Consider the following 16,077-nt stretch of genomic DNA (forward strand, 5'->3'; position numbering starts at 1 on the left):
GTTTTGTTTTTTGTTTAGTTCAGTTTTTTTTGTTTTTGTTTAGTTTTTTGTTTAGTTTTGCTTTGTTTTTTGTTTAGTTCAGTTTTTTTGTTTTGTTTTGTTTTTTGTTTTGTTTTATTTTTTGTTTAGTTTTTTGTTTAGTTTGTTGTTTTGTTTAGTTTTTTCTTTAGTTCAGTTTAGTTTTATTTTTTGTTTTGTTTAGTTTTTTGTTTTGTTTAGTTTTTTTGTTTAGTTTTTGTTTAGTTTTGTTTTTTGTTTTTATTTGTTTTTCGTTTAGTTTTTTGTTTAGTTTTATTTTTTGTTTAGTTTTGTTTTTTGTTTAGTTTTTTGCTTTGGGTTTTTGGTTAGTTTATTTTGTGTTTTGTTTTGTGATTTGTCTTTTGTTGTGTTTTGTTTTGTATTTTGTTTAGTCATGTTTCGTTTCTTGTTTTGTTTTCTGTTTTGTTTTTTGTTGTGTTTAGTTTTTTTTCTGTTTTATTTTGTTTTGTATTTTGTTAAGTCTTGTTTAGTTTTTTTATTTGTTTTCAAATTCTTTTTTGTTGTGTTTAGTTTTTGTTTTTTGGTTTGTTTTATTTTTTATTTTTGTGTTTTGTTTTGTATTTTGTTTAGTTAAAAAAATGCAGATTTAAATTATGAGTCCACATGAACCGGAAGCTGCAACCATTCCAAAAAATGGAATATTGAATGACAAAACATTGGGCGTGTCTTTTTCTACTGCGAGCTGATTGCTTCTAGTAAAGTAGGCAAAAATTTGGGAAATGGTTTTCGCAAGTGTTATTACAACTAAAGAGCATAGAATCACCAAGAGACGACACTAGTGCAATTTGGGAAACCGCCACTGGACCGTGCGATGGCCATTTTGGAATGAAAACTCCAATAGAACAACAGCATATTATAAGTCTGTAAAATAAACTATTAAAAGGGCTGATAACTGTTATAGTAAGTGTTGTATTGTCGTCTTTCAGGTTGTATCTCAGCTTTAATGCACTTTTTAAATAAATAAATAAATAACAAAGCAGCTGCTCGCCATCGCAACAGCAATAAGATCCAATGGACAGCCGATCGCTTTCACTCTAAAATGCCGGAATCACGAGGCTGTTGCTGGGCGCTGCTGTTGCAATGGAACGTTCTATTGAGTGTCGCCCCTTGGTCATTCTAAGCTCTTTGTTACAACCTAACAGACACCTCCTCCTCACCATTTCTGTTTGTTGTCATAGCGATGTCAAACTTGACAGTTGGAGGGGCGTGGTTAAGCATGTTAGCCCCGCCCAATACCTCAGACACACGTAATTTGAGAGTTTAACAGAGAAACAAACATGAAGAGCACTTTCAGATTTCAATTACAAGAGCAAACTATTTCTCTTTGCTTAATTACATGCACAGATGAATCATACAAAGCAAGCAATGTAAGCTAACAAAATTAAAAGGGTTAGTTTTGATTTCATGTGTACTATAAGGTCAAAAATAGCCTGCCTGGCTCCTCCATAAATACCTTTCAGAAGGGTGCTTTTGCAAAACAGATTTATATGATTATAAAATGTCTCACGTATTAAAAAAAGAAATCAGTGCAGCTGTGTTTCTAGAGAAGCTTAGGGGGTTGAAAGTTATTAAACGTAAATCACAAGCACGGCTGTAAACACAGCAAATCTCTCTGTAATTCTCCAAGCAAGTAAACATTGCACACATAGAGAAGACTTCTGAATCTTCTCAGGCTGTGGAAGGATATGAATGGACAAGGATTCGGATGGAGATTCTTCTAATGCAGTGAAAGGGACTGAATATGTAGAGTGCAGATGTGGCACTGAAGCGGAAGATGGCTTTTCCCTTGTTTAGTACTATAAAGGTCTGTAAAAAAAAGAGAGAGAGAAGAGAAGAGAAACAGTCAGTCTGGGCAAAGGAAATGTCATTGTTCTGCATATAAAGACAGCAGTTTCCAAACAAAACATCCTAATTACAATAATCTTTAGCAACAAATCTGCATATTACAATGATTTCTGAAGATACTGATAATATGTTTACACTTTGCAATAAGGTTTCATTAGTTAATGTATTTACTAACATGACTAATAATGAACAATACATGTATACAGCATTTATCAATCATGGATGAATATTTACTAATGCATTATTAACATACAAATTAATCCTTGTTAACATTAGTTAAAGCATGTGAGTTAATGAACTAACAACGAACGACTGTATTTTCATTACCTAACCTTCATAGATATATACATTAGATGTCGCCTGGCTTATAGTTGTCTAGTGGACGGAATGCGTCAATAGCACCGCCATCTTGCTACAGGGTAGCGCTCCTTTGAAATGAATGCGGGATACAGTGGAGGATTGTGGCCATCCAAAGCCAGAGATATACACATATACACATATATCTATGATCGGGAGTTTTCCTGGATGTTAGTATGTAATTTTTTTTTCCTAATTACGAAAATTATAATTTTACATCACTTTTCTACATTGATGGATCAGTGACCGCGCGGCCATTCCTGACAAAAAGCTTGTGTTTGTGTGTACAGAAATGTACTATTCACCCTCCCTGTTAAATTTAATCTAATCCGTGTCCTGAAACACACCTCCTTTCCTGCTTTCACTTCTCATACTGAAGGAGAGAGCGAATCGTTTGTGAATGAATTCCCCGAACGACTCTTTCACTAACGTTAGCCGACAATAATACAAGTTTCTGGCAGCGCAGCATCTCGTTGTCATATTTCTTTTGCATTGTTTGCTGATTTTATTCAACAAAATCAGCATAAGCCGAGTGTTTAGTGCGAGTTGGAGCTGCTTTGCCGTATGGTGAATGCAGTAAGTGACTGTATTATCATCAATAACGTTACCTGATCAGCACAAAAGTTCAGAACAAACATAAACAGAAAAAAACTTAATATTACCTATGAAATGTTCTGCCTTTGTGCTTCGTTTTCCTTATTTGCTCGTTACTACACAAGTACACAGCGCTAAAGTCCCGCATCTTCACGTAATAACACTGTCTTGACTAGTGCGGTTGAATGACATTCGTCCTGGGAGCACTGTACCAATGTGGCGGCGCTATTGACGCATGCTCAGGGTCCCTATGCGATATCTAGTGTATATATCTATGCCTAACCTTAACTAACATGAACAAATGGTGTAATAAATGTATTGTTCATTGTTTGTTCATGTTAATAATAACTAGCTAATGCAAACGTGTTATAAAGTGTTACCGAAACTACAACTTTGCATCATTTTAAATTGTACTATTATTTTATTACATTGCTGTTTAGATTTATATTTGATCAAATGAATGCAGTGGATTCTTTAAAGCAGTAATGGTCTAATAATCCATGACAAAAAAAGACAGTTGATAGGTAAATGAAACGTTCTGAACTTAAATGTACATTGTTTTATTACACAGTAATAGCACAATGTATACGAAGCCAAATAGGCCGGTATTAGTGTATTTAAATGAACTTAGAAGTAGAAGAGATAAGGATACGGGCTAATGTTTCATTCAAACAAAGTGGAGTGGCCATTACAGCTTAGCTGTGCAATAATTCCTTATAATGGATTTAAAATGGTTTATATTAAACAGACCATTTAATACGCTTATATTATAGTTATACCATCACACATAGAGACATTGTTCAAATTTTGTATTTCAATTACTGCTGTAAAACAATTAATTGCAATTGATCGCATCTGAAATGAAAGTTCATATTTACAAAATATATTTGTGTGTGTAGATTTTTGTGTATCTAAATCAAGGTAGAGCTATTCTGTTCCAGGCGATCTATGTTCCAGCAGACTCAAACACACCTGCGTGAAATTATCAAGTGCTGTTCAGGTCCGAATTATTTGGCTCAGGTGTGTTGGCCAAGCTTGGAGCTATATATATATATATATATATATATATATATATATATATATATATATATATATATATATATATATTAGGGTTGGGTATCGTTTCGTTTGGGTTTTTTCCGATACTGGTGCTAAATCGATACCTTTAAAACGGTACCCATGCCAAAACGGTGCCTGAACCGATACCTTTTAGCCACAAAATTAATCGACAAAAACAAAAAGATTTTATATATATATATATATATATATATATATATATATATATATATATATATATATATATATATATATATATATATGTGTGTGTGTATGTATTTTTTTTTTGTTTATTTATTTATTTTTAATCATTACAATTGAACAATATAGTTAAAAAAATTGTTTTGTTGTGTTTTAAAGAATAAATCAAATTATGTATGGAAAGCATCGTCAGTGCACCAATATATAGAATTGAACCGAATCAATGGCAGGATAATCGTAACTGAACCAAACTGTGAAACCAGTGTAGATTTACACATCTACTTGTTACAATTATAGATTAAAAAGTGTAAATTGGTTGTTTTTGCGTTATTTCAAGCAAATTCGTACTTCCTGTTTGAAACGGATTTTTGAAGCTGCGTCACGGTCATGACATAATAGCGTGTATTCCAGCGTGCAGACTGGACATCTGTGCCAGAGTGTGTCTTATTACGTCTTAGAGTGTGATGCATTAATGCATGAGTAAGGCTTGGTTCAAACCAATCAGCGCGCTCTATTGTGCAACTTCATTAATATTCATTACTGTCACAGTGTAGACGGCAAAGACGACACGTTGTGTTGGCAAAACAAGCATGAAGTGTTGCTTTTATAGTTTGCTGCAGTTAAGTTTCGTTTTCATTTTCTCTCTGTGAGAGCTCAAACTCACGCGTGGATTAACAGTGTACGCGACGCTCGACAACAATAACTTACGTGTCTAAGGAGGATTATTGTTTACCTGAGAGCTGTTCTCATCTGCAAACGCTGAGATCCAGATTGTAGTCTCCTCTAAATAAAGACGCGGCTCTAGTTGCTGGTGATTGTCCTGTCTCTATTTGGTAAGTGAGTGACCAGTGCTCTTTGTTTATTCAGTTCGTATTTTATTCGTATCAAACAAACTATTGCACCGAGTGCAATAGTTAGCACTAACAGTTACAACCAAACTATAACCTCGTGTTGGATTTTGTGACCGGAATAACACACGCGGCTTTCTGACACTACCTGCCATGTGCATCTAAGTTTCCGGGAAATGCTGAGTTTTTTTTTCTCTCATTCGCCGTGCGGTATCAAACATTGCATAAAAAATACACGCTTAGAGCAGCGCCTCGAATCAAATATCACGTTTGTCGCGAGGGACATGAATGAATTCCCTGAATGAAAGAGACAAACTGCAGTTAAAGTCCACCATTTAATAATTTGGCAAATAATTCGACTACAGATGTCCATGTAAACACAGTCACATTGTCCGCTGTGCGCGCCTAAATAGACACTCCCATACCAAGCCTCTTTTCTTCCTCCGACACTCCCCCCTAAACAGAGCTGGACACGCCCACTTTTCTGACTTTTTCCAAAGTAGAGGTGTGAAAACACCCTGCTGAAACGAGGGGGTTTCATGGCCCTTTAAGTATGGTGCTTAAAGAGCACTTCAACTTCTACTCGAGTCACTTTTTCATAGAGTACTTGTACTTTTACTGAAGTCTGGGTCTCTAGTACTTTATGCATCTCTGGCAATATTGTTGTTTAGACCTAGAGTGAAACTATAAAAACAAGACATAATGTATCATTTTGGGTTGCGGCTGGAAGGGCATCCGCAACGTAAAACGTGCTGGACAAGTTGGCGGTTTATTCCGCTGTGGTGACCCCAGATTAATAAAGGGACTAAGCCGAAAAGAAAATAAATGAATAATGTTCAGTATTAATTTTTAAATAGAAACAGGCCCCACCAGACTTGGTAATCGACAGCTTTTAAAGTCAGTAAAACTCCATAAATTAAATAAAGTCTTATAATGTAAATTATAATTTGTGGCCCTCCTCATTTTATGTGGTGTATATTGTGACCTCTAAGCTTGTAGTACAGTATGCAAATGTGTCCGTCCAGGTCAAATCAAGGTTGATGATTTATAAAAAGATGGAAAATGTTTTCAACAAAATGCAGATGCACATCACTCATCGCCACCCATGACAAAAATCATTACCTGCACTCACATAAATGCATCTGTGTATTGAAGCACTGCTGCAATTACCTTCTAAAACATGAACCTGATGTCTATTAGAGTTCATTTACTGCACTTTCTGCTGTCATTAAGATGCATTCGAGTAGTTGACAAATAGGCAGTATTTTTTTTTCTAAAACACCAATTTTGGAGAAACAAAATATATATGTTTATGTAGTTTGAGGTCTGAAGATTGAGAATATATAAGAGGTTACTAACTTCATCAACTTTACTCTCTTTTTACTGAACTGTAAAAATGAAGAGTTTAGATGTAAAAAAAAAACACTTAATGCCATCTCATATTGTCTTCTAAAGTTAAGTTCGTTTTTCCTCAGACTCCTATATGTAGGCTCAGTAATTTGACATTTGACATGGCCTTCTTTGGCTCTCGTATAGAGCTAGATTTGTTTCTTTAATATTCAATCAAAAATATTTAGTTTTAAAGAAAAATTATGTATGTAGTAATTAAAAAATGTAAGATTTGAAATAAAAAACACGTTTAATTTAAAAACTTATGTCAATGATAATAAAATATTTTGGATTGCAAAAAATAAACAATTGTCCTAATATGCAGTTACCACAATTTTCATTGCACACTTATTAATTTTTCTGTCTTTTATTGCACATCTAGAATCTTTGCTTGCAGGTTGAAATGTTTTGCTTGTGAGTTGAACAGTTTTGAATCCATGAATGCCGGGGTTAATTTTGTGTCTTTATTATTATACAGTTTCAGTTAACTTACCTTAAAGAAGACCTGCTGCTCGCCAACTGCGCAAAAATGTAATGGGCGTGGCCAACCTGTGACCTCAATCAAGATGACCAATAGAATAAGGTGTTTCAGAAGAACCCGCCCACTGAGCTGCAGTTTTCAACTCGCAAAACTTTTCAACTCAAAAGCAAAGATTTTAGATCCGCAAAAATGAAACAAAACCGAAAGCAAAATGAATGAGCACACAATGAATTAATATGGTGGTAACTGCATAAAATGGCAATAGTTTCTTTTTTGCAGTGTGAATTAAAAAAAAAAAAAAAATTAATTATTTGAATTCTTTTATTTTTTAATTGCATTGTACCTAATTTTGGTCAAAAACTTCATATGTTTGTTTGAATAATAAAGACAGTATTAACCCTGGCATTTATGGGTTCAAAACTTTTCAACTCACAAGCAAAACATTTCAACCTGCAAGCAAAGAATCTAGATGTGCAGATCTGTAGTTCGCTTCATTTGGTCCGGACCAAGTGTAATAAATGATACATTGTTGCATCTTCTGCCGTCTTTGGGTCGTTTTAACACCACACTGCTGGCTTTGGTCCGAACCAGTTGAAACAAACCAAAATGCAGTCATCTGACAAAATCCACATCTCTCATTGGCCAGATGTTGTTGAACATATTTCCTAAACTGCTTATTGATTGGTCAGAATTCACGTGCGGGAAAATGCCAGTGAACTCCTGCAGATAAACAAAACCTTTTACTCTGGAGGGACGACTGCGCTGGCTGATTGCATCCCTGCTTTAGACAAACTATACATTACGAAAATGAAGCGCGGCCGCGGCTGGAAAACAGTGTTTAATGCATCGCTCATCACTTCAGGAGGAGGCGTGAATTAATTTAGCTAAACTGCGACATGGTCATCTTGCGGAAATATTACCAACGATCCATCAGGTAATGTTTTCATCTCTCTCTCTGTTGGTCAACAAATATTTTTCCTCCATATCCCATAATGCACAGGGCATCGGCGTACGGCAGCTGAATTAGTCCAAAACGCGCTGTACTTTTTGTGGTTGGACCTGTTTTAGTACGGGTCATATTCTCACCACAAACGAACCGCTCCAGGGTTCGACTGAAAGCATAACGAGACCACCTCTTCAAGCAGGTCTCGTACGCTTATTTGGTCCGCTTTTGGTGCGCACTCAAGTACGATTGCTGCATTCTCACCTGCCCAAACGAACCGCTCCAAAAGGGGAAACGAACTCTAGTGCGATTTAATCGAACTAATTAAGGCAGGTGTGAAAGCACCCAAAATCTAAATCAAGTAAGTTTAGCATGTCAAATTCATATTTATGCATATAAAATATATTTTTCCAACAACAGAATTGTGGCTAGTGAAAATGCCGAACTAGTAATGTTGAAAAACTACGTGCCACAGTGGCTGGTGATCAAAAAAGTTCATGTCAAGCCCTGTTTACAACGATATGTTGAATTTGATGGTTGTCTCTTACATTGTCCCACAACAACAACATTGAAATAGTAAAGATTAGTGTACAATATTTTAGCTTCATTTTATAGTTCATTTTATATCTCTCTTTATAGGAGATCACATGGGAAAGCTAGGTTGCTGCCAGAAGTGGTGTTAGTGAGGCCAGCAGGGGGCGGTCTGTGTGGGTCCTAATGGCCTATTATAGTGATGGGGACGCTATACTGCTCAGTGAGCGCCGTCTTTCGGATGAGATGTTAAACCGAGATCCCGACTCTCTGTGGTCGTTAAAAATCCCAGGATGTCCTTCGAAAAGAGTAGAGGTTTAACCCCGGCATCCTGGCCAAATCTGCCCACTGGCCTCTGTCCATTATGGCCTCCTAACCATCCCCATATTGGCTTCATCACTGTCTCCTCTCCACCAATCAGCTGGTGTGTGGTGTGCGGTCTGGCGCAAAATGGCTGTCGTCGCGTCATCCAGGTGGATGCTGCACTCTAGTGGTGGATAAGGAGATCCACCACTATCAAAGCGCATCAGAGTGCCCAGAAAAACGCTATATAAATGTAAGGAATTATTATTAATTATTATTAATTATTATAATCATTTGGCAAATTAGAATTTAAGTAACGCAATGTTGCTTTCCCTGGTGACTAGTTATTTTATAATTATGTAACTCAGTGACTATTTGTGATAGGACCTAATAACTATAAGTGATTACTCTTGAAAAAGGAATGTGCCCAACACTGCAGCTGAGGATACTGACCTTATTTATTATTATTAAATTATTATTGTATTATTAAATGTATTAAATTATTTTTTTTTTTACGTGATATAAAAAAAAACATGTATAAGTCTAAAACTTGATTCCTAGTGGTCTTAAAAAATGTCTTAAATTTAACTTATGATACCTTGTTTGGAGTCTGACTCACCTTCTGATTTCTGAAGTAGAATGGGTCGATGTCCTCCAGCGGGACTCCAACCAGTCCGGCAGGGATTTCTCCAAAGATGCGAGGCAGCACCTTCCCGACCTCCAGGTCAGCGCGGGGTTTGGGCTCCTCCACATCCCCGGGGTCCGCCTTGTAATCCTTAGTGTTCCTGGCCCGCTCTTCGCTGATCCTCTGCTCGATGGCCGCCAGAGACTCTCGAGTGAACGGTCGCAAGCCATCAGGACCCGCTGGTAAGAGCATGGTCGCCATCTTTTCATCCTGATCGGCCTGTACTAGAAGTTACTCAAAGCTGGATTAGGGGAACAGAGAGAACAGCACTGTTAGAAAGTCTTGTTGTTTTTGCCATATACAATATAATGACTGCAGCTCAATCTCTCTAGAGTCTCGTTCAGGACTCGAGGGCTTGACGGGTTTCCCTTTAGGGACTCTCAAGATCACGGCGTGTACTTATTAGGGAGCTGCAATATCTGAATTCCCAGGTCGCAGCTAACATAGCTGGATGGTTAACCTTTAGTTTGATAGTTAACACTCATGGTATTTCAATGACTAGTCTGTGTGTGGTTTATAAAAATGTCATTTGCAAAAACTTTAAAGGGCACCTATGGTGAAAAATCTACTTTTCAAGCTGTTTGGGCAGATATGTGTGTAGGTATATTGTATAGAAAGCCATAATGGGGTGATATAAACACAACCAGTCCTTTTTTTAAATTTAACAACATCAATTGGTGGACCAATTGGAGCGGTTTTGAGATTGACCGCAACTTGACGTAGGAGTGCAGTCCCTCCACCAACAAATATTGATAGACAGGTGCGCATTACCATATCCTAAGTTTGTTGTTTCACGTCCGCCATTTTCAGCATGTGAGTCAAAGCGATGTCACTAAAAGAAGCACCCTTTAAGCTCTATTTAAGATGTAAGGCTCACTGGGCTCAACACAAGAGCCTTCATTAGCCCCTTTCACACATACAGACCTTTCCGGAAAATTACCGGCAATTTTCCGGAAAGGTTGTATGTGTGAACAGGCCCTTTTTAAAAAATACCGGTAAATTCGTTCCGGCTATTTTCCAGAAAGAGAAGTTGTAACATTACCGGTAATTTGCCGGAATGCTGCGCTGTGTGAATGCAGAAGGAAGATTGCCGTAATAAGTGCGTCCACGTCTAGAACGTGCTGACGTGAGACACCTGCTTTAGCCAATCAGAACAGTCAGACGCATTCACGTGCGCGCGGTTTATGAGAATAAAAGCCTTTGAATATTTTTTCCAGACACCTTTAGCTGCTAGATGTTAGTCAGATAATGTTTCTATGTTCCTCCTTAATGCTAACTGTGTAAATAATTATCGATAAAATGTTTATGATAATCCGTTGTTTGTTTACCTTCAAGCTCTGCGTGTGCCCGTGAGCGCCCGTAGCGCCAGCACACACACACATATCATGTACATCTCGACATGCGAAAGTGTTTCTCTATGTTTTCATTGGAGTTGTTCACTATACTGATCCATCCAAAGAGTTTTTAATGCAGTCAAATGTTTACAAACACAAGTGCAGCCGTTTAGTGGTCATTTCTGGTTAATGATGTCAGAATTTACCGGCATTTTGGGATGGATGTGTGAATGCTCTTTTTCGGAAAAATTCCGTTACGTCCTCGCCTGTGTGAAGATCGCTTTTTTGAATATACCGGTAAAGTCATTCCGGAAATTTTCCGGATATTTACCGGTATCACTGTGTGAAAGGGGCTATTGTCTTCCTGCGAATAAGCAACAGAGATTTTACATTTAGCAGCCGTTTGCGCTGAACACGCAGTGAATGCAACGTATTGAGATTCGGGCCATTAAAAACAGCTGATCCACAGAGTCTTTCAGCACTCTCTCTCAAACAATCGATTGATCTCTGCTGGTGGATCAACATTCACCACATGATCGCTCTCATCTGCGCCATTGTTTGTAACTTTAGGTGGGTTTGCAAACGTGTACTTTTCATTGCCCCTTCCTAAAACTTCAGCTGTTTGCATTTCCCACAGTCACAGAAGCTCCCTGTCAGGTGCGAACAGGTGCGAAAGTGTGAACGCGTTGCCTCACATGCTCGCCCCTCCATTGCACGTCCCTCATTGGAATTAACGAATTTGCCTTAGTTATAGCCTCAGTCAAAGTTAATCCAGTGTTTGTGGTTTTTAGTTTCGGTGTGTAAGCTCGGAACTTTAAACTAGTACACAGTTGGCATCACTTTGTTTAGTTGCCGCAGTTTTGTTCCGTGTAGAAACAGTGTTAAGAAGCCTTTACGATTAATTAACCGTGACGAATTAAAGCACTGTCAATAGTGAAACCGGTAAATCATTACATCCCTATAAGGATGACGCATGCATCGTTACATAGCGGCTAAACCAAGACACAAATTCAAGTTCAAGTTCTATTTATTTATATAGCACGTTTCCAACTGCCACAAGTGCTTTACAGAGAGAAAATAAACACATGATATGAGCATAAAACAGTAAAAACAGCAATGATCGCATAATAGGAAGGAACATAAAAAGATTATCAATAAAAGAGCAAAATAAAAAAAATTATAATAATAAAAATTTATATTTTTCCTAATTAAAAGATGCTACCACAGTTGACCAACACTAAACACGATAGAGAACATGACCGTTTTAATCCCCCTCCCCACTCCCAACACCCCCCCCCCACCCCCCCCAAAAGGGAAGGACTTATGCTTCATAAAGACCTAGAAAATAAATGCGTCTTTAATTTAGACTTGAAAATAGGCAGCGACGAAGCCTTTTTTAGATCTAATGGCAGAGAGTCCCAGAGGCGAGGACCTGCTATGGCAAAAGCACGTTTGGCCCTACTTTTGAGGTGGGTCTTTGTAACTTTTAACAAGAATGAAACAAATGATTTTGTAACTGCCACTTATTTTGATACTTACACATATTCTGGCACATTAGGAATATCGATTCCTCAACAGTAGTCTCTGCTTAGTCTCTGTCTAGGTCGTACATGTACGGCTGAACGCTGGTCCTCTCACTCATGTTGCATCTCTCTGTCTGCCTGTCTGTTCCCATCCGCTTGTTAAGTGTGACGTCACACGAAGTGGCCTCCGGGTCCAATCGCTCTATTTAACTGAATGGGGAGACTAATGAAATGGTAATAATAAACGCTTACAAAGCGATTTAAGGCTTTCGAAAATCACGATCGCAGTATATATGTCCATGCCTAATACCCGATGGCCAGAAAGTGATTAATTTTTTGATAAATTGTGAAAATGTTTGTATTTGTTATGCAGCAAGCCCAGAGATTGTTGTGTACACTATGATTTTATATAAAATTAACTTTAATGTGTGACAGGAATAAAACGTGATTATAAACAAATGATACCTTCACTCAAATGAATGGCGGCTTGGACCCGGAAACAGTATTACATACGTCACAAACACGTCAACACTTAACATGCGGATCCACAAAGCGGATGAGCTCTTGGCTCCGCCCCCTTGTTAAGTTGGGTGGGAAGCTGAAACTAATTTTCATGTGAAGCAACACACCCCTAAAAAAACGAGCTGTGTGCACACCCCCCAAAATGACTCTTAAACACATTAGAATAACAAATCTGAATTGTGTTTTGAATTGAACCTAAACTGGCACACTCAGAAGAACCATAATATTAATATTAAATCTTAAAAAAGGTGTGAAATAGGTGGCCTTTAAAGATGCAAAAACAACCCAATTTAAATATACGGTAACACTTTAGTAGACTGTAAAAAAATTAATAGGACAAAAAAAGTCATGAATACAAATATTTTTGTTCATTTCTTCATTCATTTTTCTTTGACTTAATCGATTATTTTTCATAAGTCGCCACAGTGGAATGAACCGCCAACTTATCCAGCATATGTTTTACACAGCGGATGCCCTTCCAGTAACAATCCAGTGCTGGGCAAACACCCATACACTCACAATTTCACACACACTCTCATACACCACGGCCAACACAGAGAGAACATGCAAACTCCACACAGAAATATTAACTGACCCAGCCGGGCCTCAAACCAGTGACCTTCTTGCTGTGAGGCGACAACGCTACCCACTGCGCCATTGTGCCACCCCAAGTTAACTTAGGCCCACACGGAATCTGCGCGCCAGATTTGTAGCCCATCGTTAATTCTGTTTATTTAACTGAGTAAATGTGTGTAAATGTTTATTTAGTCAGTTTTTAAATTCCGTCTCAGCAGATTTTGTCTTTCGGATGAGATGTTAAACCGAGGTCCTGACTCTTGGAAGTCATTAAAAATCCCATGTCACTTCTCATAAAAGAGTAGAGGTGTGACCGCGGTGTCCTGGCCAAAGTCCCTCAATCGGCCCTAACGATCAAGGCCTTCCAATCATTCCCATCCATTGAATTGGCTCTGTCTCTCCACTCCACCTATAGCTGGTGTGTGGTGAGCGCACTGGCACCATTGTCCCCCCCCCCCTCATGAATGTGAAGCGCTTTGAGTGCATGGCCATACACAATGAACACGCTATATAAATACACACATTACATCACATTACAAATTAATTATAGTAATATTATTGACTGATGTGAAAATGTTCATCTGATTTATGTACAATGCAGTTTGTAATAGTGATGCAGCAATACAGTTAGCCCACAGTTCAATACATACCTCGTTTTTTTAACACGGTTTTTGGTTCGGTTTGGTTCTCATGGCTTGACACTTGTTTTTTTTTTTATTCTATAGGCAATAGGAACAGTAAGAGGTTAAGGAGAAAAAAAAATATTTATTGCAATACTCATTTTGTTTTACTTAAAAGCCAAGAAAAGTACACAATTTCCTTGTGTATTGTATAAAAAAAAAATATTAACACTAAAATCTCACAGCTGTGGGTAGCCCATGTACAAACTGGGGAACACATAAAATCCTACACTTTGAAAATAAACATACATGTGAAGTTAATAAAGATTAATTGGCCATTTCAAATAAACATATTTGTACTTAAGTAAACATAAATAAACCATCTTAATTATCTCGGTGCTGAAAAATTTCGAGACTGTAGTATGCAACGCAGATCGAGTGCTTTTATAAGATGACAAAAGTCCGCATCTTCAATCACCAAAAATGGCTGCAAATCTTTAGCAATAAACGGCTGCACTGTCTTTGTTGTTTTATGTGTCTCTCTGAACCAGTTGGGTATGTTTGCTTGAAAGATTCAGTGAGGGATTGTTGCTATTTGGAGGACTTTATTACCTTCTCTGCCATATTGCCTTTATACAGTGATTTTGCTGGGTGATGGCTCTGCAGGTGTGCAGTCATGGTTATTCGTGTAAAACAATGCTTGCACACAGTTATTTTTTGTTCACCTTTTTAAAAAAAATTTATTGGCATTATACAAACGGCAAAATTGAAATGTCCTCACACCAATGATTTGAAAAATGCCGGCGTTTTCTCATACTGTTGCCTCACTTCGCCGGCGCTTCCTTGTACTGTTGCCTCAGCCTCACTTAACCGCCGCTCGCCATGTTAAAGTGTGGAATGAAGGTTAAGCGCCCCCTAACTTTAGAGCATAGTGATTGGATATTTACTCGTGGGGAGGAGTTTCCTCATCTCAGATCATGGACTTACAGGCACACACAGTCAATTCAGGGAGATATAAACGCACATAAATTTATTAAACGCAAAACCAAGAAAACGGCAATTCACAAGCACGTATTGAACCATAGAGGTCGTACCGAACGGTTCAATAGTATAATGAGAACTGTGGCATCCCTAAATTGTACAGTAGTATTTTCTGTCATTTAGTAGATATATTATATGAGAGACTTGCTTTGTAATAAAAATATTAAGGAATCTAATAAAATGAATCTAATTGGATTTGCATTTTAAACATAAATAAAAGTTTTAAAAATATAATTTTTATTTCATATTGACCTTATTCTAAAATGCGGAAGTGCGCCTGTTTTCGCGATTGTCTTAGAACTTCCGATTCAGTCGCCTATGGGAGAAATGACAAGGAATAATAAATGGCAGAAAATGGCCAAACTACTTGCTCTACAAACAAATATTTGCATGACTACACAGACCAAGTAGCATAATATAATAAGAAAATATTAAATTGCAACATCAAGCAGCGTAACGAGCAGTTGTTAACGTCAAAAAATGAATGGAAGTGAATGTGACCGGAAGTCGCGAGACAAAAAGATTCAAATGGCAGCGCCCGCTCGACAGCTGAGAATAAGGTGAATATTAAGGTTCTAGTTACAATACTCCCAAAATAATTCAGTGGAAATTTGCAGATTGTTTCCAAAATTCTCTGCAGAAATAGCAAAAAAAGTCTTCCTTCTGGCCCTAAGTTGATTGAACATCAAACAAGTTGTTAAATCCCAAAAAAACTCAAGAAATGAGTAAATAAGTAGTATGAAAAATAAAATAAAAAAACGTTTTTGTTTTGAATGTGTGTGTAGTGTGTACTCTGTGTTCTTTGGAATGAGCACACATGAATGGCAGGATAACACAATGATGCTTCAATTCTTTGTACATTTTGCATTTGCAGTAAGAGTTTAAAGAGCTTATCTGCTGTGGAAATAATGTCACAGACTGCATGCGGAAAGGAGCATGACCTTGTGCCCGTGTGCCAGCAATGTAAAGACTTGATGATCAATTCCATCTAGTGATATTCTTAGATATGGATTACATAATATTCATACATAACACAGAATAATGTTCATTGTGGGGTGAACTAACCCTTTGATAACCTCTGCTTTTATTATGGTTACTGTATGGCTCGCCTCTAAGTGCAGATTAGTGCATGGAGGAGGAAGTTGCTGTTCTTCTGCTGGCAGACGTTTGATCATTTCCTCATTTCCAC

The 16,077-nt window shown here is 37.5% G+C and overlaps 1 protein-coding gene and 1 long non-coding RNA gene across 4 annotated transcripts in view; one reads left to right on the plus strand and one right to left on the minus strand.

Moving 5' to 3' along the window:
• scn12aa (sodium channel, voltage gated, type XII, alpha a) overlaps positions 1-16,077 on the minus strand; it is a 155,030-nt gene that overhangs the window by 120,209 nt on the left and 18,744 nt on the right. For 2 of the 3 annotated variants that reach the window (XM_068212913.2, XM_009298901.5), the window contains exons 2-3: positions 9,207-9,513; positions 1,727-1,845 (exon numbers count right to left, since the gene is read on the minus strand). In XM_068212913.2, the coding sequence (XP_068069014.2) occupies positions 1,727-1,845; positions 9,207-9,473 (386 nt within the window). In that variant the 5' untranslated portion in view covers positions 9,474-9,513. 3 annotated transcript variants of the gene reach the window in all.
• The window catches only part of LOC141378977 (uncharacterized), a 28,463-nt gene continuing 20,221 nt past the window's right edge, over positions 7,836-16,077 (plus strand). Inside the window, exons 1-3 of the long non-coding RNA XR_012394833.1 lie at positions 7,836-8,114; positions 8,393-8,840; positions 9,223-9,454. This is a non-coding gene — a long non-coding RNA (uncharacterized lncRNA). The remainder of the gene's footprint in view (positions 8,115-8,392; positions 8,841-9,222; positions 9,455-16,077) is intronic.

Source organism: Danio rerio, chromosome 2 (genome assembly GCF_049306965.1).
Source record: "Danio rerio strain Tuebingen ecotype United States chromosome 2, GRCz12tu, whole genome shotgun sequence".
Classification (NCBI taxonomy): Eukaryota; Metazoa; Chordata; class Actinopteri; order Cypriniformes; family Danionidae; genus Danio; species Danio rerio.